The sequence below is a fragment of the Gorilla gorilla genome, chromosome 8 (genome assembly GCF_029281585.2).
Source record: "Gorilla gorilla gorilla isolate KB3781 chromosome 8, NHGRI_mGorGor1-v2.1_pri, whole genome shotgun sequence".
NCBI lineage: Eukaryota > Metazoa > Chordata > Mammalia > Primates > Hominidae > Gorilla > Gorilla gorilla.
In genome coordinates, this window is record NC_073232.2 from 106771170 (window position 1) to 106795927 (window position 24758).

At 38.7% G+C, this 24758-nt stretch overlaps 1 protein-coding gene across 4 annotated transcripts in view; it reads left to right on the forward strand.

The window, feature by feature from the left end:
* TBC1D12 (TBC1 domain family member 12) overlaps positions 1-24758 on the forward strand; it is a 131044-nt gene that overhangs the window by 93242 nt on the left and 13044 nt on the right. For 3 of the 4 annotated variants that reach the window (XM_031015655.3, XM_055352521.2, XM_063710328.1), the window contains 6 exons: positions 2275-2381; positions 9591-9671; positions 12407-12495; positions 13905-13976; positions 23979-24107; positions 24372-24481. In XM_031015655.3, the coding sequence (XP_030871515.3) occupies positions 2275-2381; positions 9591-9671; positions 12407-12495; positions 13905-13976; positions 23979-24107; positions 24372-24481 (588 nt within the window). Of the gene's footprint in view, positions 1-2274; positions 2382-9590; positions 9672-12406; positions 12496-13904; positions 13977-17836; positions 17915-23978; positions 24108-24371; positions 24482-24758 lie in introns of all 4 variants that reach the window. The other variant, XM_055352519.2, reaches the window with a different exon arrangement.

Here is a 24758-nt window from a genome sequence, read left to right on the forward strand (position 1 = left end):
GGACTACAGGCACTCGCCACCACGCCCTGCTAATTTTTTGTATTTTTAGTAGAGACGGGGTTTCACCATTCACAGGATGGTCTCAATCTCCTGACCTTGTGATCTGCCTGCCTCAGCCTCCCAAAGTGCTGAGATTACAGGCGTGAGCCACCGTGCCCGGCCTAGTTACTGTATTTTCTTAATGCTAACATACCATCAATTGTAAGATGCACTATTGATGTAATAGCAGTTATTTGGAAAGAGAATATTAAATATATAAATGCATTAGAAGATGCACTTATTAATATTAAAATGATTTTTAAAGTGCTTATCTCATAATCAAGGAAATATGTATGATCTTTCCCTTATGTAAATGTCCCATCATCATACTTTGAGACTAATATACTTATCTTGCCTTAGCATTTATTTATTTATTCATTTTTAAGTTATTTTGCCAGCATCTTTTTAATGATAAATAATAATTGTATATATTTATGTGGTACAGTGTGATTTGTTTTTTTTTTTGTTTTTGTTTTGTTTTGAGGCAGTCTCCCTCTGTCACCCAGGCTGGAGTGCAGTGGCGCGATCTCAGCTCACTGCAACCTCTACTTCCTGGATTCAGACGATTCTTATGCCTTAGTCTCCCTAGTAGCAGGGACTACAGGCATCCGCCACCATACCTGGCTAATTGTTTTGTATATTTAGTAGAAACAGGGCTTCACCATATTGGCCAGGCTAGTCTCAAACTCCTGGCCTCAAGTGATCAGCCTGCCTTGACTTCCCAAAGTGCTGGAATTATAGGTGTGAGCCACTGCACCCTACCGTGATGTGTTTTTTGAGGGGTTTTTTTTTTTTTTTTCAAGATGAGGTCTCACTCTGTTGCCCAGGCTGGGGTGTAGTGGCAAGATCAAGGCTCACCGCAACCCCGACCTCCCTGGGCTCAGGTGATCCTCCTGCCTCAGCCTCCTGAGTAGCTGGGACTACAGGTATGTGCCAACATGTCCAGCTAAGTTTTGTATTTTTTTATAGATATGGGGTCTCACTGTGTTGCCCAGGCTGGTCTCGAACTTTTGGGTTCAAGCAATCTGCCTGCCTTGGCCTCTCAAAGTGCTAGGATTACAGGTGTGAGCCACCTGCCTGGTGCAATGTGATGTTTTGGTATATGTTTACATTATGGAATGATTAAATCAAGCTAATTAACACATCCATCAGCTCACGTACTTCTCAGTATTTTGTGGTAAAACATTTAAAATCTGCTCATTTAGCAATTTTGAAACATACAGTTCATTATTATTTATTATGGTCACCATTCTATGTAATAGGTCACTAACATTTATTTCTTCTAATGGAACTTTGTACCCTTTGATCAACATCTCACCTTTCTCCATTCACTTTACTCCCCGCTCCCCAGCCATAACCACCATTCTACCCCCTACTTTTATGAGATTGACTTTTTTGGATTCCACATATAAGTGAGGTTATGTGTTGATTTTTCTGTGCCTGGTTTATTTCACGTGGCACAATATCCTACAGGTTCATCTGTGTTATTGCAAGTGACAGAATTTCTTTCTTATTGCCTTTTTACATAACATTTTAAAATATGCCTTATCTTCCCTCTCGACTGGAGGGTTGGGGATATCTTCTGCAATGCTTACTGTAGTTTGTACATTGGGAATTTGTTGAATATTGGCACAGTGTGACATATTATCTGAGGCACTTTACATAAGTAATTGCATTTGATTCTTAGAACTTTTATAAAGTGTATGTATTTTTACTCCCATTTATCTTATAAGGAAACTCAAGGTCAGAGAGGTTAAGTGATTTGCCCAAGGTTATACATTTAATTAATGGTTAAACTAGATTGGATCTCAGATCTATCTGACTTTAAAGCTGACAGTTTTTTTTAGCAGACTTTACTGCTTCTCAAAAACTAGGGCCTTACCCACTGTAGATTCTTGGTTGTTTTGTTTTTGGTGCTGAATTGGTGATACATTTTTATGTCCCTTTTATTTTGTTTTTTAAATAATTGACTGCATATTTCTGATTCTCTCATTGACATTTATAAAACGCAGTTCCCTTTAGATTACTGTTGCCCCTTTGGGATCCTATACATCTTGTAGGCTGTTGTTGCCTGCAAGCATGAACTCAAAGAAAAGAATGCATTACGTACTTAATTCTCTATAGTCCTAAAAATGATTTGATCACTTGGCCATAGACTAAAGATAATCCATCATGCAACTAGTGTTTTTGGTATAAAAAGTAACTTTCTCCTTTTTTCTCCTCCTTTAATTCTAGGCGTAGTACAAGAAGAGTTCGAGAATTGTGGTGGCAGGGATTGCCCCCTAGTGTCCGTGGGAAAGTTTGGAGTCTAGCTGTAGGAAATGAACTAAATATCACTCCTGGTTTGTATTCTACATTCAGTTACTCCCACATGTACAAATAGCCATCTACAGAGTTACATAGCAGATTAGTATAGTGACCATTAAAATAAATGGCCTTTATCATATATAATGTCATTTTAAAAGCATGCTTCATCCCCCCAAAACCTGTTATGATTTAATAAATTATTACATTTTATATAAAGATTTATGGTTTTACCTTTAGTTCACAACTATCAATAATCTTGGCATTCAAATATCAAAAACTTCTGGGATTCTACTTGGCAGTGGATAATAAGTATATATAAGAAAAAAGAAAATAGTCAATTATGAAAAGGCTCCACTTTTATACAGAAAACATAAATACTGGAGGAAGGCTAAAAGTTTCTTTTCCTCCTTCTTTACCTAAACCAGTCATTTTGGGATTTTTTTTTTAATTTAAAAAGTTTAGGCCGGGCGCAGTGGCTCATGCCTGTAATCCCAGCACTTTGGGAGGCCAAGGCAAGTGGATCACCTGAAGTCAGGAGTTCAAGACCAGCCCGGCCAACATAGCGAAACCCTGTCTCTAGTAAAAATACAAAAATTAGCTGGGCGTGGTGACACATGCCTGTAATCCTAGCTACTCGGGAGGCTGAGGTGGAAGAATCACTTGAACCCAGGAGGCAGAGGCTGCAGTGAGCCGAGATCATGCCTGTGCACTCCAGCCTGGGCAAAAGAGCGAGACTCTGTCTCAAATGAATGAATGAATAGATGAATGAATGAATGAATAAATAAATAAATAAATAATTTTAAAGTTTATAACTTGATTAGCTGCATAAAGAAAAAACTTTAGCCAGGCATGGTGGCTCATGCCTGTAATCCCAGCACTTTGGGAGGCCAAGGCAGGTGGATTGCCTGAGCTCGGGATTTCGAGACCAGCCTGGGCAACACGGTGAAACCCCTTCTCTACTGAAATACGAAAAATTAGTCAGACGTGGCGGCGTGCGCTGGGAGGCTGAGGCAGGAGAATTGCTTGAACCTGGGAGGCAGAGGTTGCGGTGAGCCGAGATCAAGCCACTGCACTCCAGCCTGGGCTACAGAGCGAGACTCTGTCTCAAAAAAAGAAAAAAAAACCTTTAAAGAACAGAAGAAGAAATAAGACTTTCAAAGAGTTATATTATTTTCTTAAGTTTCTTAAACTTTGGTGGATAGGAGCAAAATGTAGAGTAGTTTTTTTGTTTTTGTTTTTGAGATGGAGTCTTGCTCTGTTGCCGTGCTGGAGTGCAGTGGCGCAGTCTCGGCTCACTGTAACCTCTGCCTCCCGGGTTCAAGCGATCCCCCTGCCTCAGCCTCCTGAGTAGCTGGGACTACAGGTGTGTACCACCACGCCTGGCTAATTTTTTGTATTTTTAGTAGAGATGGGGTTTTGCCATGCTGGCCAGGCTGGTCTCAAACTCCTGGCCTCAAGTGATCCGCTTGCCTCAGCCTCCCAAAGTGCTGGGATTACAGGTGTGAGCCACCGTGCCTGGCTTGCTGAGTAGTTTTGATGAATTTTTAAAAAATTAAGCTGGACATGGTGGCTCATGCCTGTAGTCCTAGCTACTTGGGAGGTTTAGATGGGAGGATTGCTTGAGCCCAGGAGTTTAAGCTTACAGTGAGCTATGATTGTGCCGCAGCACTCCAAACAGGGCTACAGAGCATGACTCTGTCTCTAAATTAATAAATAAATAATTTGGCCAGGCATGGTGGCTCACGCCTGTAATCCCAGCACTTTGGGAGGCCAACGCGGGTGGATCAACTGAGGTCGGGAATTTGAGACCAGCCTGACCAACATGGAGAAATCCCGTCTCTACTAAAAATACAAAATTAGCCGGGCATGGTGGCACATGTCTGTAATCCCAGCTACTCGGGAGGCTGAGGCAGGAGAATCGCTTGAACCCAGGAGGCGAAGGTTGCAGTGAGCCGAGATTGCGCCATTGCACTCCAGCCTGGGCAACAAGAGTGAAACTCCATCTCAAAAATAAAATAGAATAAATAAATAAATAAATTTTTAAAATTAGATAAAATTAGAATAATATCAAATAGAGGAAAGTAAAATAGTTTATAGGCCAGGCATGGTGGCTCATGTCTGTAATCCCAGCACTTCAGGAGGCTGAGGCGGATAGATCTCTTGAGCCCAGGAGTTTGAGACCAGCCTGGGCAACATAGCGAGACCCCGTCTCTACAAAAAAAATCTCAGAATTAGCCAGGCAGCCCGCATGTGGTCACACCACTCGAAAGGGTGAGGTGGGAGGATCGCTTGAGCTCAGGAGGTGCAATGAGCTGTGATTGTGCCACTGCACTCCAGCCTGGGTGACAGAGTGAGACCCTGTCTCTAAATAAATAAATAGTTAATAATAAAATGTGCTAAATTGGTCTAAATGATAATGTTAATGCTAGACAATGGCACCACATAAAGACTTAAGGACTTTAATACTAGAAATAATATATTGTCACTGTTACTTCTAAATTTTTTCTTTTTATATTTATTGGAAAAAGTTAAAGTAATGAGAAGGTACAAGTGTCTGCTCTTCCACCTGAACCGCTATTCTTTTTTTTTTTTTTTTTTTGAGACGGAGTCTCGCTCTGTCGCCCAGGCTGGAGTGCAGTGGCGCGATCTCGGCTCACTGCAAGCTCCGCCTCCTGGGTTCACGCCTGCCTCAGCCTGGCTCCTGCCTCAGCCTCCCGAGTAGCTGGGACTACAGGCGCCCGCCACCACGCCCGGCTAATTTTTAGTATTTTTAGTAGAGACGGGGTTTCACCGTGTTAGCCAGGATGGTCTCGATCTCCTGACCTCGTGATCCACCCGCCTCGGCCTCCCAAAGTGCTGGGATTACAGGCGTGAGCCACCGCGCCCGGCCCGCTATTCTTGATCCTACTGTAAACACTGTTAGCAATTTGGTGTATATTCTTTCTGGTCTTTTTTCTATGTACATAAAGTGTGCATCTACATATGATCAATTTTAAAGCTTTTCTTTTTTATTTTTTCACCCACAATTTATGCCATAGGTTATTCTGTGGCTTTCTTTCTTCACACTATAATCTATCTTGAACATCTTCTATGTTAGTACATACAAGTCTGCCTCATATGTACTATAGCTACATTGTATTCCACAATTTGGCTGTACTATAATTTATTTAACCGTTTTCCTTGAGATAGCCAAATCAAAGATATATTTTTTCCTGCCATTCTATAAAAAAGACATATATGTTAACATCCAAGTACTGTTTTTCATCCCTCAAAAGAGATTAAAATGAATGAGAATTACCCGTACGAGGATGACTGAAAATCATTCATAAATATTTACCAAAGGTCTCAAACAAATAACCTTTGACTGTTTGTTTCAGTTCTAAGAATTTACTCTGAGGAAATAGCCAGGATTGGATGCAAAAGCTTTTCTACAAAAATGTTCATTGCAGCAATCAGCATTATATATAATTGGACAGAATTATAACAAAAATTAAATGTTTACCCTTTGTCTGAAAAGCAGTGCCAACTTTGGATATTATGATTATGTATGATTTTAAAATTTGATTTTCACAAGTCTCCTGTAATAAACATATTATTTTATTTATTTATTTATGAGATGGAGTCTTGCTCTGTCGCTGAGGCTGGAGTGCAGTGGTGCTCTCTCAGGTCACTGCAACCCCCGCCTCCTGGGTTCAAGCAGTTGTCCCTGCCTCAGCCTCCCAAGTAGCTGAGATTACAGGGGCCTGCCACCACACTGACTAATTTTTGTATTTTTAGTAGAGATGGGGTTTCGCCATGTTGGCCAGGCTGGTCTCGAACTCTTGACCTCCAGTGATAGGCCCACCTCGGCCTCCCAAAGTGCTGGGATTACAGGCATGAGCCACTGTGCCCAGCCAACATGTTATTTTCAAAGAACTTAAAAACTTTTAGAATAGAATTTAAAGGAAGAATTAAGTTTTTATTTAACTTAGAAAAAGTTAGATTTTATATGACTTAACTGTTCTCTCCAAATATAAACAGAGATTACTTTTGCTTTCTGAGTTTGGAACAGATTGAATGTTTTTAAATTATAGTCAGAACTTTCAATTAGATTTTCTAAATCCATAATAAGAATTTTTGAACATACTGTAATTGTTTAAAGTCTTAAGAATCAATTTTGCAAACAGGTAATGAGGTATTGATGGTTATATGAAGTTTTGTTTGCAATTTTTATTGATAACTGGCTTTAGAATCTGAGTTATCTTGATAACTTAGACATTAAAATATTGGTTAAATTGGTGTTAATGTTTTGTGATACTATAATCAAAAGGTTCGTTTTTAGCTTGAAGTTTGTAGTTTTGTAACATAGCTGAGTCATTTATTTCCAACATAATTTTTGATTTTCTTCACTAAACATTTATGTATTCAAGAATGGAATGTGTGTTTATTCTCTTCTTTTTTATTAGTGCGGAAAAGATGCTAAAATTGGATTGAAGTACATTTATTTTTGTTAATCTTGTTTACTTTTGAATGGCTTTAGTAATTTGACTTGTTTTAGTCATGAAATTTATAATCATTAGAGAATAGTAGCTAAGAGTAAGGGCTCTAAAGTCAGTCAAATATGGTTCAAATCTTGGTTCCACCATATATATTAGGTTTGTGACCTTGGGCATATTACTTAACATCTAGAAATCTTAGTTTTTCTTCACCTGTAAAATAGGGGTAAGAATATGAAAGGATTGTTCTAACAGTTATTTGTGATAATATAAAACGATAGTGAAAGTGCATTTTGCTGAGAGTATGGATAATATCATAATTGTCACAAAATCAGAAAGCAAAATATACACTGAAATCAAAGTATTCTCTGTTCAAGTCCAAAGTATCATCTTTAAGCCTGCTTCAAACTCTCCCTTTGCAGATTCAAAGCAAAGTAAGTGTGACATGAGGACCCAAACATCAAATTGAACTGAGATGCAGGTCTTCTTAACTGTAAATCTTACTGGAGAGATGTCCTTTGATGTTTTGAAGTGCATTACCACATTTTTATTATTAGATCAATTTTATGACTTATAAAACTGATGGGTTTGTCTGATGAGCCCCCTTTTTTTTAGATAGTTTTAAAATTTGGGTATAATATTGAAGCTGACTGTCTTAGAACCAGTTTGAATTTTTTAAAAAAAACTTACAATTTTATACCCAGTAACCCCCAAATAATTATATGTATAAATTTTAACCTTATATTAATCTCTTCTATGAAATCACTGATGGAGCCAGGCATAAATAATAGGAATTTTGCCTGGTGTGGTGGCTTACGCCTATAATCCTAGCACTTTGGGAGGCCGAGGCAGGTGGATCACATGAGGCCAGGAGTTCAAGACCAGCCTGGCCAACATGGTGAAACCCTGACTGTACTGAAAATACAAAAAATTAACTGGATGTGGTGGTGCATGCCAGTAATCCCAGCTACTCAGGAGGCTGAGAATTGCTTGAACCCGGGAGGGGGAGTTTGCAATGAGCTGAGGTCACACCACTGCACTCCAGTCTGGGCAACAGAGAAAGACCCTGTCTCAAAAAATAAGAAGAAGAAGAATAGGAATTCAAAGTTTTTTTTTTTTTAATCTTTCCAAACCATTAGTAATAATGAAAAGTAAATAGAAGGGAGAAAAGATTAGAATAGTAAGAGTCTGTTTGAAATATATCTAGTCAGATATTTGATAATGATATGCTTCTTGGCAATATAAGAATACTCGTTATGGTATAGTCATTACTTTGGAAAATTATGCAGTTGTTTAAAAGAAACAAAAGCAGATCTATATCTACTAACGTGGAACAACCTCTAATATAACAAAGTAAGATACAGACCAGTGCATGAAACATGTTGCCACTTTAATTTTTTTAAAAAGGATTATATATTTATGTATATGCTTGTGCATGCATATTTTCATTCTTGGAAGAATTAGAGCTCTGATAACCACACTTGCATTGAGGAAAGGAGATTTATTTTTCTCTCTATACTATTTTGTACTTTTTGAAATTTTTTTTTTTTTTTAAACGGAGTCTCGCTTTGTTGCCCAGACTGGAGTGCAGTGGTGCGATCTCTGCTCACAGCAACCTCTGCCTCCCAGGCTCAAGTGATTCTCCTGCCTCAGCCTCCCAAGTATCTGGGATTACAGGCATGCACCACCATGCCCAGCTAAATTTTTTGTATTTTTAGTAGAGACAGGGTTTCACCATGTTGGCCAGACTGGTCTCAAACTCCTGACCTCAGGTGTTCCACCCGCCTCGGCCTCCCAAAGTGCTGGGATTACAGGCATGAGCCACCATGCCCGGCCTACTTCTTGAAATTTTTTAAAACCATGTTCTTGCATTACCTTTAAAAATGAATAAAATTTTAAAAAGAATTAATTGAAGCAAAAAACTTATTTTGGACAATATATAAACTTTGGTGTTTGGGCGAGACATATTTTTTCTATTCTTCTGTCCCTGAAATGTCCTATTTTTATGTAGTTTCAAATATCTGCAATAGTTAGTTACAAAATAAAGACCAAAAAAATTTGGGAATTGAGAAAACTTTTGAAATCTTTCCTGTCCTGAAGTTTTTATGAGACCCTGCATATGGGAGTGCAGTGACTAGGCACTTAAATTAAAAAGATAGGGGTGGAGATTTTGTTTGTTGGTGACACACACCAAGTCTGTGTGAAATATAAGTAGCTTTAGATAGCAATATCATAATGGAGAAACCAGTTTCAGTAGTGATAGAAAGCAAGATCGAGCATCTATTGAAGTGCTATGAGGTGCCAGGAGCTTTACATATATTATCTTATTTAATCATCAGTAACCCTATGAGTAGGTGTTGTTTTTCTCTGGTTTACACGTAAAGAAAGCTGAGTTCCAGGGTAGCTAAATAACTTTCTTGAAGTCCCTCAGATAGTAAATGGCAGAGCCAGAATTTGAATCTAGGTCTGACTGACTCCAAAAATCATTTTTTCCTGCTGTTCCGCAATGATACTTCTTAGCAGAAGCGTCTCTTTCTGCCTCATATGTACATTCTGTATGGATGATTACTCTGCAGTAATTTTATTTACTTTCTTTCTGGGTATATAATGAATAGTTTTGGTAGAATCAAGTACTTAGATTTGCCACTTTTTTGATGCTTGCTACATCAGAGAGACCTGACCTGTAATAGGTAAAGAGTAAAAATTAAAATTTGCAAATATATTTCTTTCCTATTATTCATACATTTTTGTTCTCCCCCCACCCCCCAGAACTTTATGAAATCTTCCTCTCAAGAGCAAAAGAACGGTGGAAAAGTTTCAGTGAAACAAGTTCAGAGAATGATACAGAAGGTGTGATTTCTTTTTTTAAATAAGAATTTTAGGATGAAAATTCAGATACTGAGCATGTATCAGAAGCTGTAGTAATCGCTTTACATATATCATCTTATTTAATATTAACCCTTTCAGTAAACAAGGCTAGAAAAAAGACTTGATTTACAGAAAAGTTCATGTAAGTATCATCCTAAGACCTCTTAGCTATGTCAGCTATTTGTGGAGAACTAAAAGTACGTAAAAGGTAAAGAAGTTTATACTGGCAGACAGCAGCTATTTCATCATTTTTGACTCATTTTTATGAAGCATTGAAATTATGAGAATTAAAATTATAAGTATTCACTTCTGAAATATTTTTTCAATAATGGTGAGGCTGGGCAGATGGCTTACACCTGTAATCCTGGCGCTTTGCGGGGCCAAGGCAGGTGGATCACCTGAGGTCAGGAGTTTGAAACCAGCCTGGACAACATGGCGAAACCCCATCTCTACTAAAAGAAACAAAAATTAGCCGGGCGTGGTGGCAGGTGCCTGCAATCCCAGCTACTTGGGAGGCTGAGGCAGGGAGAATGTCTTGAACCTGGGAGGCAGAGGTTACAGTGAGCTGAGATCACGCCATTGCACTCCAGCCTGGGTATCAGACTTCATCTCCAAAGAAAAAGAATAAATGGTGAAAATTGCACTTCAGTAGAAATTAATTGAATGTAATGAAGAGTTCTAGTCAGAAGCAGTGTCTACATAAATTACTGTTTTCTTATTTCCTGGATATGTATAATTTGCATGTGTCATTTAACTTTTTGGTCATTGTCTTTTTAAATATTGCTTCTGCCCTTTCTTGCTTGTTTTCTTTCTGGACTCCAATTACATGTATAGTAGACCATTTAACAGTGTTTCACAAGCCTCTTACACTCTCTCTTTTTTTTTTCTTTTTTTGGTGGGGGATAGATATAATTTTATATAATTGAAAAAAAATTTTAATTCATCATATAGGGATGGGGTCTCTCTATGTTTCCCTGGCTAGTCTCAAACTCCTGGCCTCAAGCAATCCTGCCTTGGCCTTCCAAAGTGCTGGGATTGCAGGCATGAACCACTGTGCCTGGCCAATTCTTTCTCTCTCTCTCTCTCTCTTTCTCTGCTTCAGTTTCATTGATTTTTATTGATCCATCATCAAATTCACTAATCCTTTCTTCTGGTTTATCTAGTCTGCTATTAAATCTAAATCTGTGTAATGGGCTTTTAATTTCAGATATGCTTTGTAATTGTAGAATGTTCACTTGGTTCTTCTTATACATTCTGTTTCTCTGTTGAAATTCATCTTCCCATCCCATGTTCCTTCCTCCATCTTTTCCTCTATTTTCTTTTTAAAATTTATTATTATTTTTTTCTCTAGCGCATATCAGCCAGATATTTTCTTTAACATATTTATAATAGTGTCATTGCCTGTTAATTCCAATACTGCATCATCTGCAGGTCTGCCTCTGTCGGCTGTTTTTCCCCTTATTTCCCCTTTAAAGTGGTTGTAAGTCACATTTTCTGCTTCTTTGTATATCTTAAATGTTTAAATTGTATGCCAGACATTGTATATAAAAAGAATGTAGAAACCAAAGCTGAGGTTTCCCCTGCAGAGGAAGCTGCTCTTTCCTGTTAGGCAGTTCGATTAAGGGCTTATCACGTCAATTCAACCATTAATTGATCTAGGTTGGGGCAAGGTTGTAGCTTTAGATAGACTTAGTTTATCTTGAGTTTCAAATTTCTTGATGGGAAAAAGTGTTTTGTTTTTTTTTTTTTTTTGAGACGCTCACTCTGTCGCCCAGGCTGGAGTGCAGTGGCACGATCTTGGCTCACTGCAATCTCTGCCTCCCAGGTTCAAGCAATTCTCCTGCCTCAGTCCCCTGAGTAGCTGGGATTACAGGTGCACTCCACCATGCCCGGCTAATTTTTAGTAGAGACGGTTTCACCGTGTTGGTCAGGCTGGTCTCGAACTCCTGACCTCAGGTGATCCACCTGCCTCGGCCTCCCAAAGTGCTGGGATTACAGGCATGAGCCACTACACCCGGCCCAAAGTGTTCTATTTTGACTACAGGTATCTCCCTCCAATGATATGCCCTCTCAAGACCTTGTGACTTTGGATGATTTTATTCTGCATTTCTAGCCCAGCCTTCTGCATTCAGAAAAGTCCCATAGGGAAAACCAGATCCACATTCAGGGCTCCTCCAGATTCCTGTCTATCACGTCAGTTTTATTTGGCCCTGTGTAGCTCTTCTGGTTTCTTTTCCTCCAACTAGAGTGACTTTGTTTTTGGTGAGCTCGATCCTAAGCCCATACCTAGACCTGGCAGATACCCCTAGGGAGAAAAATGGACACTGGTGTCTACTCACCAAGGAAAGACTCTTAGTTTTCTGGAATTTAAATCCTATTGATCTCTCTGTGTCCATAGCTCTCTGATGATTTTTTAAATGTGATATTTGTAATTTTTTTTCCTAGTTGTTACCATGGAAATGATGGTCTGCCCCTATCTTCTGTAAAAACTGGAATTAGAAATCATTTACCATATAACTTTCTGATAAATGTATAGCTATTTTGTTTGTACAAGAGAATAACAAGTTCTAACAAAAGCTATGTGACATTTCTTATAATTTCTTGATTATTCAGCTTTTAACTTAAATAACACATGCTGTGTGATCATTCTGTATTTATAAAATTGGACTTGTTAGAGCCAAGTGATCATTTAAATTGTATCTGCTTGGTAAATGCAGGTGTATCTGTTGCTGATCGAGAGGCCAGTCTGGAATTAATTAAGTTGGACATATCCCGTACATTTCCATCTCTCTACATCTTTCAGAAGGTGAGGGTTTCTAACCAGCTTCTAATTACTTAAAAAAAAATCTATCAATATCCAAGGCAACAGATTCTTTAAATGAATAGCTATTACTTTAAAAAAGGCAAAACTATAGAAATTGGGGACCCTATATAAAAAGTCTAAAACTAGTTATAAAATTATAAAGGAATTTCTATTATTTTATTCCACTGACCAAAATAGATTATAGTTAGCAAAGCATTTAATACCTTTTATGTAGTAGGCACTTGATGAATTTTATTACAGTGAATTTATTTTGCTTTTTATTTTGTAAGGTATATGAATTCTTAATATTTTGGCCTAGTAAATTGTTAAAGTATAAAGAACTTTTCACAAAACTTAAAAATTTTCAGAATTATCTTTAAAATAGGAAGAAATGGTTTTCTTTGTACATAGGCTATTATGAAGTTGCTTATACCTTATGAAAAGAGAAATGACTACATTAGATATACTTTATCTTTGACTCATGTCTTTATTTTTATTTCTTTTTAAATTTGAGATCAGGTCTTGCTGTGTTGCCCAGGCTGGACTCAAACTCCTAGGCTCAAGCAATCCTCCTGCCTCAGCCTCCTGCGTAGCTGGGATTATGGGATTACAGGCATGTGCCACCACACCCAGCTGATTCAAGTCTTTATACGTGGAATTCTTCTATCTTTAGATTGATAAAAATAAAATGAGATAAAAATTTTTACCATTAAGATTAAAATTATTAACACAGTTTAGTTTAGCTTGATGGTTTTTTTCTGCTGATGCTGTATTACATAAAATGAAACAGTGTGTATTCATCATACCCTTATACCAAATCTAGAAGATTTTAAAACTGTTGACAAATTATATCGCTTGTATCCATCAAGTAAGTTTATTTGGCCTTTTGTTGTTGTTGTTATTTAGTACTAAATATTTCTTTTTTTTTTTTTTTTTTTTTTTTTTGAGAGAGATTCTCACTCTGTTGCCCAGGCTGGAGTGCAGTGGCACAATCCTGGCTCAGTGCAACCACTGCCTCCTGAGTTCAAGCGATTCTTGTGCCTCAGCCACCCGAGTAGCTGGAATTACAGGCATATGACACCATGCCCAGCTAATTTTTGTATTTGTAGTAGAGATGGGGTTTCACCATGTTAGCCAAGCTGGTCTCAAACTCCTGGCCTCAAGTGACCTGCCCATCTCGACCTCCTAAAGTGCTGGGATTACAGGCATGAGCCACCGCACCCATCTGCAGTATTAAATATTTCTTATTAATAATTTGGAAAACATCTTGGCAGAGTACATTTATAATATTTTTTATTAAATATGCTAAAACTAGTCATTTAGGAAATGCTACAGTTTATTAACATGTTATATGAAAATTAACTTAGAGACAATTATTTGTACAGTTTCAAATTTCATTTTTCTCTCCTAAGGGTGGTCCATATCATGATGTCTTACATAGTATTTTAGGGGCATACACATGCTACAGACCTGATGTTGGTTATGTAAGTATTTGTTTCAATCTGTTTTTTGAATATAAGCATTTTATCTACACTCTTTATCAAAATATCCTATGTTGTATTAGCTCCCAAATGTCTGTATTTCTATGTCTGTTTTTCTTGGGCTTATCAATTTACCCAGTGAAGAATCTTTCCATCTCTTGCCAGGAGCTTATATGTACTTGAGGCTGCCAGCTTTCTGGGGGAGCTGCGGGAGATTTCACCATGCAATTTATAAACTTTTATCTCATGCCCTGATATCAGTGTGATGCCTTGTCCCCCTCTTCCTAACCCTCTTTTCCATGACTGTGCCTCTAGAGAGTAAACCTCCTATGTTCTACCAGGTTAAGGGAAGGATAGGTACCTGTCCCTAAAGGATAGGGGAGGGGATTTGCTCCTTATACAGACTTTCATCCAATCCTATTTTTAGCTCTATTTCTCCATTTGACAGGTACCTGACAACTTCAGCTTCTGAGCCTTCGGGGTTTTACAGCTGAATTGGCTTGCTGATTATTGGCTTCCTCCTCTGTAGATATTTTAGTTTTAACATTCTACACTTATTTAATTTACAATTTCTAAAATACTATTAACTATCTACTGTATAATTTTTCATTCTTGTAGTCCTTGTGGGTTAATATTTATTTTTTCTTTACTGTATTTTTAGTTGGATTTTGCAGGAGAACAAAGAAAGATGTGATGTTCAATTACCATTTTTAACTAGAAGTTACAGAACTTTCATCTTCTCACCTTTGCCTTAAAATAGAAGAATGTTAGACCTTTCTATAGGGTGGCTGTCTGGTACAAGTTACTTTGTTCTGTTGCATGTTCATTTCTACGTTTGTTTACTCAACAAATATTTATTGTGCTCTTATGTCAGGCATTGTTCTAGGCACTTGAAATACCTCAGTGAACAAAATGATTTCTGTCCTTACATTTTAGAAGAAAGAAACAGTTTAGAAGTTTAGAAGAAAGAAACAGACAATAAAAAACAAACAAATAAGTAAATCATGTTATATTAAAAGATAAGTGCTGTAGAAAAGTGTGAGATAATAAAGGGGGAAAGTGCTAGGTTTAGGGTGGGGCAGGTTGTAGTATTTGAAAAGATCGTAAGATAGTCCTTATAGAGAAAGTTAGATTTGAGCAAAGAGTCTTTAAACTCTCTTACTCAGGTATTCTGTGAATGAATTGTAAGAACACCTTGTATCCCCTTCACATGTTTAAGTTGAAGTTTTAAGTTTTTCATCGTAAGTTTACTTGTAAATAATTTAAGTTTTTAGCACTGGTTAAATGTTGACATCTTATAGTTTTCTAAAAATGTCCCCAGGCATGCCGGGCATGGTGGCTCATGCCTGTAATCCCAGCACTTTGGGAGGCCTAGGCGGGCAGATTCCATATTCAGGAGTTCGAGACCAGCCTGACCAACATGGTGAAACCTCGTCTCTACTGAAAATACAAAAATTAGCCAGGCATGGTGGCACGCGCCTGTTATCCCAGCTACTCAGGAGGCTGAGGCAGGAGAATCGCTTGAATCTGGGAGGCGGAGGTTGCAGTGAGCCAAGATCGTGCCACTGCACTCCAGCCTGGGCAACAAGAGCAAAACTCTGTCTCAAAAAAAAAAAAAAAAAAAAAGTGTCCCCAGGCTGGGCACAGTGTCTCATACCTGTAAATCCCAGCACTTTGGGAGATTGAGGCAGGAAGATCGCTTAAGCCCAGGACTCCCAGACAGCAGTGAGCTAGGATTGGACCACTGCATTCCAGCCTGCACAACACAGCAAGAGCCTGTCTCAAAAAAAAGAAAAGAAGTCTGTAGTGGAGTTTAAATACTGTAATGAATTTACATATATCATAGTCCATTTAAAGAAAAATATATTAACAAGCTCTTCATTAATATTTTACATTTTTGCTTTTTCTCTGAACTTGTATTTCTTTTTTTATTTTTATTTTTTTGAGACAGGGTCTCACTCTGTCACCCAGGCTAGAGTACAATGGCGTGATCATGACTTACTATAGCCTCGACCTCCTGGTCCCCTGGTCCCTGGTGATTCTTCCACCTCAGCCTCCCAGGTAGCTGGGACTGCAGGCACAAGCCACCATGCTTGGCTAATTTTCTGTATTTTGTGTTAAGACAGGGCACTGTTTCCCAGGCTTATCTTGAACTCCTGGCTCAAGTGACCTGCCTGCATTGGTCTCCCATAGTGCTGGGATTACAAGTGTGACCTACTGTGCCTGGCTGATATTATGATTTTTTTAATATAACGTTGTATAATTAAAACAAAGTAATTAACCTGCCCAACATCTGAAATATCTGACATTTTTTGTAATGAGAGTAATTTGAGATTTACTCTCTGAGTGACTGTGAAATGTACAGAACTCAATTATTAGTTGTATTTGCCATGTTGTGTAATAGATCTCAAAAAAACAACAACAACAACAACAAAAAACAGGCCAGGCATGGTGGCTCATGCCTGTAATCCCAGGCATGTAATCCCAGCATTTGGGAGGCCAAAGTGGGAAGATCGCTTGAGCCCAGGAGTTTTAAGACCAGCCTGAGCAACACAGTGAGACCTCATCTCTGCAAATAATAAAAAATTAGCCAGGTGTGGTGGTGTGCACCTGTAGTCCCAGCTACTCAAGAGGCTGAGGTGGAAAGATCGCTAGAGTTCAGGCTCTTGAGGCTGTAGTAAGCCGAAATTGTGCCTGGGCGATAGAGACCCTGTCTCAAAAAAATTAAAGTTACTCCTCCTTTCTAACTGGAGCTTTTTGTACTCTTTGATTATCGTCTTCCCCACCCCCAAGCCTCTGGTAACCACCATTCTACTCTTTGCTTCTATGAGTTCAGCGGTTTTAGATTACACATTTAAGTGAGAACTTGCAATATTTGCTTTTCTGTTTTTTGCCTTATTTCAGTTAGCATAATGTTCTCCAGTTCCATCCATGTTGTCCCAAACGACATAATTTCTTCCTTTGTTAAGGCTGAACAGTATTCTTTTGTATACATACACACACTCTCTCATCCCATTCATCTGTTGAGGGACACTTATGTTGATTCCTTAACTTGGCTATTTTGAGTAGTGCTGTAATGAACATGGGAGTGCAGGTATCTTTTTGATATACCGATTTCAAGTCTTTTGGGTAATAGCCAGAAGTGAGGTTGCTGGACCATATAGTAATTCTATTTTTAGTTTTTTTTTGAAGAACTTCCATACAGTTTTCTATAATAGCTGTACTAATTTACATTCCTATAAACAGTGTGCAAGTTTTTTTTTCAACAACCTCACCAACACTTATGTTTTGTCTTTTTGGTAATAGCCATATACAGCAGTCCCCGCTTATCCTCAGGGGATATATTCCAAGACACCAAGTGGAATATATAGATTTGTTTTTTTTTGTTTTTTGTTTTTGTTTTTGAGACGGGGTTTCGCTCTTGTTGCCCAGGCTGGCATGCAATGGCATGATCTTGGCTCACTGCACCCTCCACCTTCTGGGTTCAAGCAATTCTTCTGCCTCAGCCTCCCAAGTAGCTGGGATTACAGGCGCCCACCACGATGCCCAGCTGATTTTTTGTATTTTTAGTAGAGACGGGGTTTCACTGTGTTGACCAGGCTAGTCTCGAACTCCTGACCTCAGGCGATCCACCCGCCTCGGCCTCCCAAAGTGCTGGGATTACAGGTGTGAGCCACCCTGCCTGGCCTATATAGGGTTTTGTACTTGTCCTGAAACTGCAGATAGTGCAGAATCCTATATATACTATGTTTTTTCTATACATACATACCTATGATAAAATTTATTAATTAGGCACAATAAGACATAAACAGCAATAACTAATAATAAAGTAGAACAATTATAACACTATTCTAACAATTTAGGTGAAAGAAGCGTTACTCGAACACAAGCTCTACAATACCACAACAGTTGATCTTATAACCGAGATGGCTGCTAGGCAGGTGGGTAGCATATACAGCATGGTTACACTGGATAGAGGGATGATTCCCCTCCTTGGCAGGACGGAGCAGGACCACTCCAGATTTTACCACCCTATTTAGAACAGCATGCAATTTAAAACTTATGACTTGTTTATTTCTGGAACTTGCCATTTAATATTTTCAGACCACTGTTGACTATAGGAAACTGAAACTTCAGAAAGCAAAACTGGGGAAAGTGGAGGACTACTATATTTTATTTCATTTCTCTCACAGAATTTTATTCTAATGTAACACTTTTCTGCCCAAAAGTCTTTTGGTAATCTCATTATACTTCTGCTACAAATATATAAATTAATAAAAAATTAAAAATTAGCTTTATTTCTGATATACATAATATTCTAAATATTAAACGTTTTTTTCTAATTTGTGTTATTACAATTATTAGTATAACTGATCAAAACAAATATATTAGAGAAACTACATAAATGAAAAAAACAAAACAAATTTTTTTTTTGGTTGGGCATATATAAATTTTCAATCAACTTTTTTTGTTTTTTTTTTAAATTATACTAAGTTCTAGGGTACATGTGCACAACGTGCAGGTTTGTTACATATGTATACATGTGCCATGTTGGTGTGCTGCATCCATTAACTTGTCATTTACATTAGGTATATCTCCTAATGCTATCCCTCCCCCCTTCCCCCACCCCACGACAGGCCCCCGTGTGTGATGTTCCCCTTCCTGTGTCCAAGTGTTCTCATTGTTCAGTTCCCACCTATGAGTGAGAACATGCAGTGTTTGGTTTTTTGTTCTTGTGAACAGTTTGCTGAGAATGATGGTTCAATTATCTCAGTAACTCAATTAGATTCTCCTTTAGCTTTATTGAATACAGAAGACTGTTAACTACTTGAGATGCAAAAACATTTTGTTACCAATCATTAGAATTGTTCACTTTCTCAGTTTCTATAAAGTATCCCAAAAGCCTTTATTGAGACTAGTCAAAATATCAATTACTGACATTTTAGGCTAAATTTTATTTTGTGTTTTTTGTTTTGAGACAAGGTTTCACTATGTTGCCCAGGCTGATCTTGAACTCCTGGGCTCAAGTGATCCTTCCACCTCAGCCTCCCAAAGTGCTGGGTTTATGTATGAGCCACTGCACCCAGCCTACACTAGACTTTTAAAAAAAGAAAAAAAAATATTAAAATTATATCTTCAGGCTGAGTGCGGTGGCTCATGCCTATAACCCTAGCACTCTGGGACACTGAGGCAGGCGGATCACTTGAGGCCAGGAATTTGAGACCAGCCTTGCCAACATGGCAAAATTCTGTCTCTACTAAAAATACAAAAATTACCTGGGCGTGGAGGCGCATGCCTGTAATCCTAGCTACTCAGGAGGCTGAGGCATGAGAATTGCTTGAATCCGGGAGGCAGAGGTTGCAGTGAGCTGAGGTTGTGCCACTGCACTCCAGCGTGGGTGACAGAGCGAGACTCTGTCTCAAAACAAACAAACAAAAATCCTCACTTAAAGGCACTTGTTTAACCTGGTATACTGAGAAAAATTAGGGAAAATTAAAATACTGTTACTTTTATTACACTTATGATAATGATTTTTTAGAATATGTTTTAAATATTTTTTTTTTACCCCGGCTGCAGACTTATTAGGTCACCGTATATTTGCTGCTGAAATGAGCTCTGTTAGGTCATTGAATTTATGTAAAGTGACCACCATATAACTTAACTGGTGGTATCAAGGCTCACTGACAAACCAGTCAGTCAAATCACACTTACTTTATAAGTTAAAAATAGTGTAGACTATATTGGAATATCTATTTCATGTCATGATTTGACAAAATACATTTTTAACTACATTAATGAATAACATATGCTGAATCTATAAATAACTCACGAAAGTTTTATCTGTAGATTTTATTCTTGAAAAAATTTGGTAATCTTGGTTCACATTTCAGTTATATTTATTTAAAAGAACCACAGGCTGGGTGCGGTGGCTCATGCCTGTAATCCCAGCATTTTGGGAGGCCGAGGCAGGTGGATCACCTGAGGTCAGGAGTTCGAGACCAGCCTGGCCAACGTGGCGAAATCCCATCTCTACTAAAAATACAAAAATTAGCCAGGTGTGGTGGCATAGGCCTGTAATTCGAGCTACTCGGGAGGCTGAGGCAAGGAGAATTGCTTGAACCCAGGAGACGGAGGTTGTAGTGAGCCGAGATCCCGCCACTGCACTCCAGCCTGCGTGATGGAGCTCTGTACTGCAATTGCTGTTCTCTTGGATCTCCTGGGACTCTCCCTCAAGGACTATGCATTCTTTTTTTTCTTTTCTTTTTCTTTTTTTTTTTTGAGATAGAGTCTTGCTCTGTCACCCAGGCTGGAGTGCAGTGGCACAATCTCAGCTCACTGCAACCTCCACCCTCTGGGTTCAAGCAGTTCTCCTGCCTCAGCCTCCTGAGTAACTGGGATTACAGGCACATGCCACCATGCCTGGCTAATTTTTGTATTTTTAGTAGAGATCCAGTCAGGGTCATGTATGGTATTTAGTTGTTCTTTTTAGTTTCCTTTAAAACAGAACAGTTCCTCAGCCTTTTGTGTGTGTCGTAACAATGTCACTTTTCAAAAGTTAAGGCTAGTTGTTTGTGGAATGACCCTCAACTTGAATTTGATTATTTTTTCATGATTAGATTCAGGTTAGACAGTTTTGTCAGCAATACTACATAAACAATGTATCTTTTTCAGTGCATCACACCATGAGTCAATAAATAATGCAAAATATTTAGAAGAATTGGACTCTGAAGAAATTATAGAAATAACTTTTTCTTATTTTCTTTTCATATATGCACAAGAGTGATATATGATAAATCTGAATGAGCTATAAATAGCTTTAAAAATATGCATAAGATAAATATTCCAGGCTGGACATGGTGGCTCACGCCTGTAATCCCAGCAACTTGGGAGGTCAAGGCAGGCGGATCACCTGAAGTCAGGAGTTTGAGACCAGTCAGGCCAACATGGTAAAACCCCGTCACTACTAAAAATACAAAAATTAGCCAGGTGTGGTGGCAGGCGCCTCTATTCCCAGCTGTTCGGGAGGTTGAGGCAGGAGAATCGCTTTAACCTGGGAGGGGAAGGTTGCGGTGAGCCAATATCGTGCCACCGCACTCCAGCCTGGACGATAAGAGCTAAACTCTGTCTCCAAAAAAATTAATTAAGTAAATAAATATTCCAAGTGATAAGGTATTATGCCATTGCTTAATTGGCAGCATTTTTTCTTTTTTAGCAGTATGTAAAATAATGTTACTTAAACACCATCTTAGGTACAATTAAATGTAATTTTAATTCCTTATATTTACTTTGCTACCATTCTATTACAGATGGTTAATAACTTTGCCCCTTGTATTCATTCAGCAAATATTGTGGTACTAAGAATACAACTATGAACAAACAAACATGGTGTGGTCTCTGTACTAGTTCCCTATGAATACTGTAACAAACTACCACAAACTTAGTGGCTTTAAACACCACAAATTAGGCGAGGCGCAGTGGCTCATGCCTGTAATCCCAGCACTTTGGGAGGCTGAGGTGGGAAGATTACTTGAGGTCAGGAGTTTGAGACCAGCCTGGGCAACATAGGAAAACTCTGTCTCTACAAAAAAAAAAATTTAAACAAACACACATACAACAACAACACAAAGTTACTGTTTGACAATTCTGGAGGTCAGAAGTCTGAAATAGACTTCACTGGGTTTAAGTCAAAGTATTGGCAGGGTTGTGCTTCCTCAGGAAGCTCTAGGGGAGAATCCATTTCCTTGCTTTTTCTACCTTCTAGAGGCTGCTTACATTCCTTAGCTCATGGGCCTATAGCTCCATCTTCAAAGCCAGCAGTGTAGCATCTTCAAATCTCTCTCTGACTAACCTGCCTTCTTCTTTCACTTATAAGGAACCTCATAATGATTACTTCAGGCCCACCCAGATAATTCAGGATAAGCTCCCTATCTCAAGATCCTTGACTTAATCATATCTGTAGAGTCCCTTTTACCATGTCCAGCAACATTTTCATAGCTTCTGGTTATTAATAAGGACTTGGACATCTTTGGTGGGCAATTATTATGCCTACTACCGTCCCTGTCTTCATGGAACTTAAGTTCTAGAAAATCAAATAGGCAATTACTGTAGAATCTGCAAAAAGTACTCAGAAGAAGAGAGACAAATAAGATGAGAACAAAGAAATAATTGGATTGCAGAAGCTAAGGGAATGCTGTTAAGAGAGATAGCACCCACTGGGTTTTTCAATAAGTATCATTGGTCATGCTGGCAAGAGAAATCTCAAAATAGTATGGTAATGGAGTGGGAATACATACTGAAGTGTGTTAAAGAGTGAAAGGGGAGCTGAGAGCCGGGTGCAGTGGCTCACGCCTGTAATCCCAGCACTTTGGGAGGCCGAGGTGGGTGGATCACCTGAGGTCGGGAGTTCAAGACCAGCCTGACCAACATGGAGAAACCCCGTCTCTACTAAAAATACAAAATTAGCCGAGGTGGTGGCACATGCCTGTAATCCCAGCTACTCGGGAGGCTGAGGCAGGAGAATCGCTTGAATCCGGGAGGCGGAGGTTGCAGTGAGCTGAGATCACACCATTGCACTCCAGCCTGGGCTAAAAGAGCGAAACTCCATCTCAAAAAAATAGAAAAATAAAAAGGAGCTGAGAAAGTAGAGATAGTGATTGTAGGCATCGCTTTCAAAACACTTGGCTGGGAACAAGAGACAGAGTTATCACTGCAGTTGTTCTTTTTTTTTGAGACCGAGTCTCGCTCTGTCACCCAGTCTGGAGTGCCGTGGCGCAATCTTGGCTTACTGCAAGCTCCGCCTCCCAGGTTCACGCCATTCTCCTGCCTCAGCCTCCCGAGTAGCTAGGACTACAGGCACCTGCCACCACGCCCGGTTAATTTTTTGTATTTTTAGTAGAGACAGGGTTTCACCATGTTAGCCAGGCTGGTCTTGAACTCCTGACCTCAGGTGATCCGCCCGCCTCGGCCTCCCAAAGTGTTGGGATTACAGGCGTGAGCCACTGCGCCTGGCCCATTGCAGTTATTCTTAATGGTCTCACTGCGTAAGTCCATTATACAAATCTCTTCCAGAAGTAAGTGTTTGATAACTTTTTTTTTTTAATTAAAGAAATGTATGGGCTGGACAGGCGTGGTGGTACAAACCCATAGTCTCAGCTACTCAGGAGGCTGAGGCAGGAGGATAGCTAGAGCTGGGAGGCAGAGGTTGCAGTGAGATGATATCATGCCACTGCATTCCAGCCTAGGTGACTGAGTGAGACCCTGCTTCAAAAAAAAGAAACCAAAAAAAAAAAAAAAAAACACAGGAGAAGAAGTATATGATAGCTGCCAATAACTTACAAGCAAGAAGCAAACATCTATACAGCTTAGCCTTTTACTCAAGGTCTTTCACAACATAAACACATCCTACCTTCTTTAAATGCCTTTCCTTACTCCAGCTGAGCTGGTCCTATTGTTCCCATTTTTGTGTCTTAGTTCATGCTTCTTTTCCATTTTAGGTTTTTTTCTATTTCTGTCTCTTGCTTTTCCAGGACTCCAGGCTCAACCCCCACAACGTCTCCTTTCTTGGTATTTCAGCAGCACTTCTGAGAGATCTCCTTTATTCTGAGTTCTTCATTTTTTACTCAGATGTGTTATAACAATGAAAATAATCACCTGATTTTTATTAAATTTTGTGATTCTGTACTCTATTTTGAAAGAATTCAGACTGAGAGGAAATGAAAGCTAGGTAATACACTGAGATAGCCTTTTGTAGCAGTAAAATCTGATACTTTTTTCTTTTTCAAAAAGTCTCCCTAATGTTGAAAAACCACACCATATGAACAAGAAATTAGGGAGATTTCATAATCATTAGGGGCTCTCTGTATTTACCTTTGCTGGGAAGGAAAAAAGAAATCTTGGTTAATTCTACTTTGTAATGTCACTGTAATTTTTCAGGAGTACAATAAAATAAACTATATAGATTTATTATTGTAAGTCCATTTTGACTAATTTTTTCTCCGTTTGAAGGTCCAAGGGATGTCCTTCATTGCAGCAGTACTCATTCTCAATTTGGAAGAGGCAGATGCCTTTATCGCATTTGCCAATCTCCTGAATAAGCCATGCCAGTTGGCCTTTTTTCGTGTGGATCACAGCATGGTATGAATGGATCATGTTTTCCTTTGTTTGTTTCTGTAGTTTGAATGCCCTCTTAGAGTGAAAAACAATAATTAGAAGGCTAAGATAATCTAATCTAATATAAACTTATCATTATATTATAGTTTATTAATGAATGTTTGCTGAGAAGACTCAGAAAAAGATGAGATTCTTAATGAGCAAGACTTCCTGTTAGTGTTTAAGCGTTTAATTTCTTTATTTCTAGACTATATACTTTCATAATTTTATTGATTTTTTAATCTTTAGATGTTGAAATATTTTGCAACATTTGAAGTATTCTTTGAAGAAAATCTCTCCAAATTATTTCTTCACTTCAAATCTTACAGTCTTACACCAGATATATACTTGATAGACTGGTAAGTCATAACATACATAATATATAATAATGAAAAGGAAATAAAGTATAACTTTTTGTGTGTTTTAGGAACTAGAGTAAATCTCGTGCAGGATTTTACATATAAAGAGCCTTCTTTTACAAATTTAGAAACTTCCAAATTTTTGTGGGGACGCATATGATTAAGAGCATGGACTCGGCTGGGTGTGGTGGCTCATGTCTGTAATCCCAGCACTTTGGGAGGCCGAGGTGGGCGGATCACCTGAGGTCAGGAGTTCAAGACCAGCCTGTCCCACATG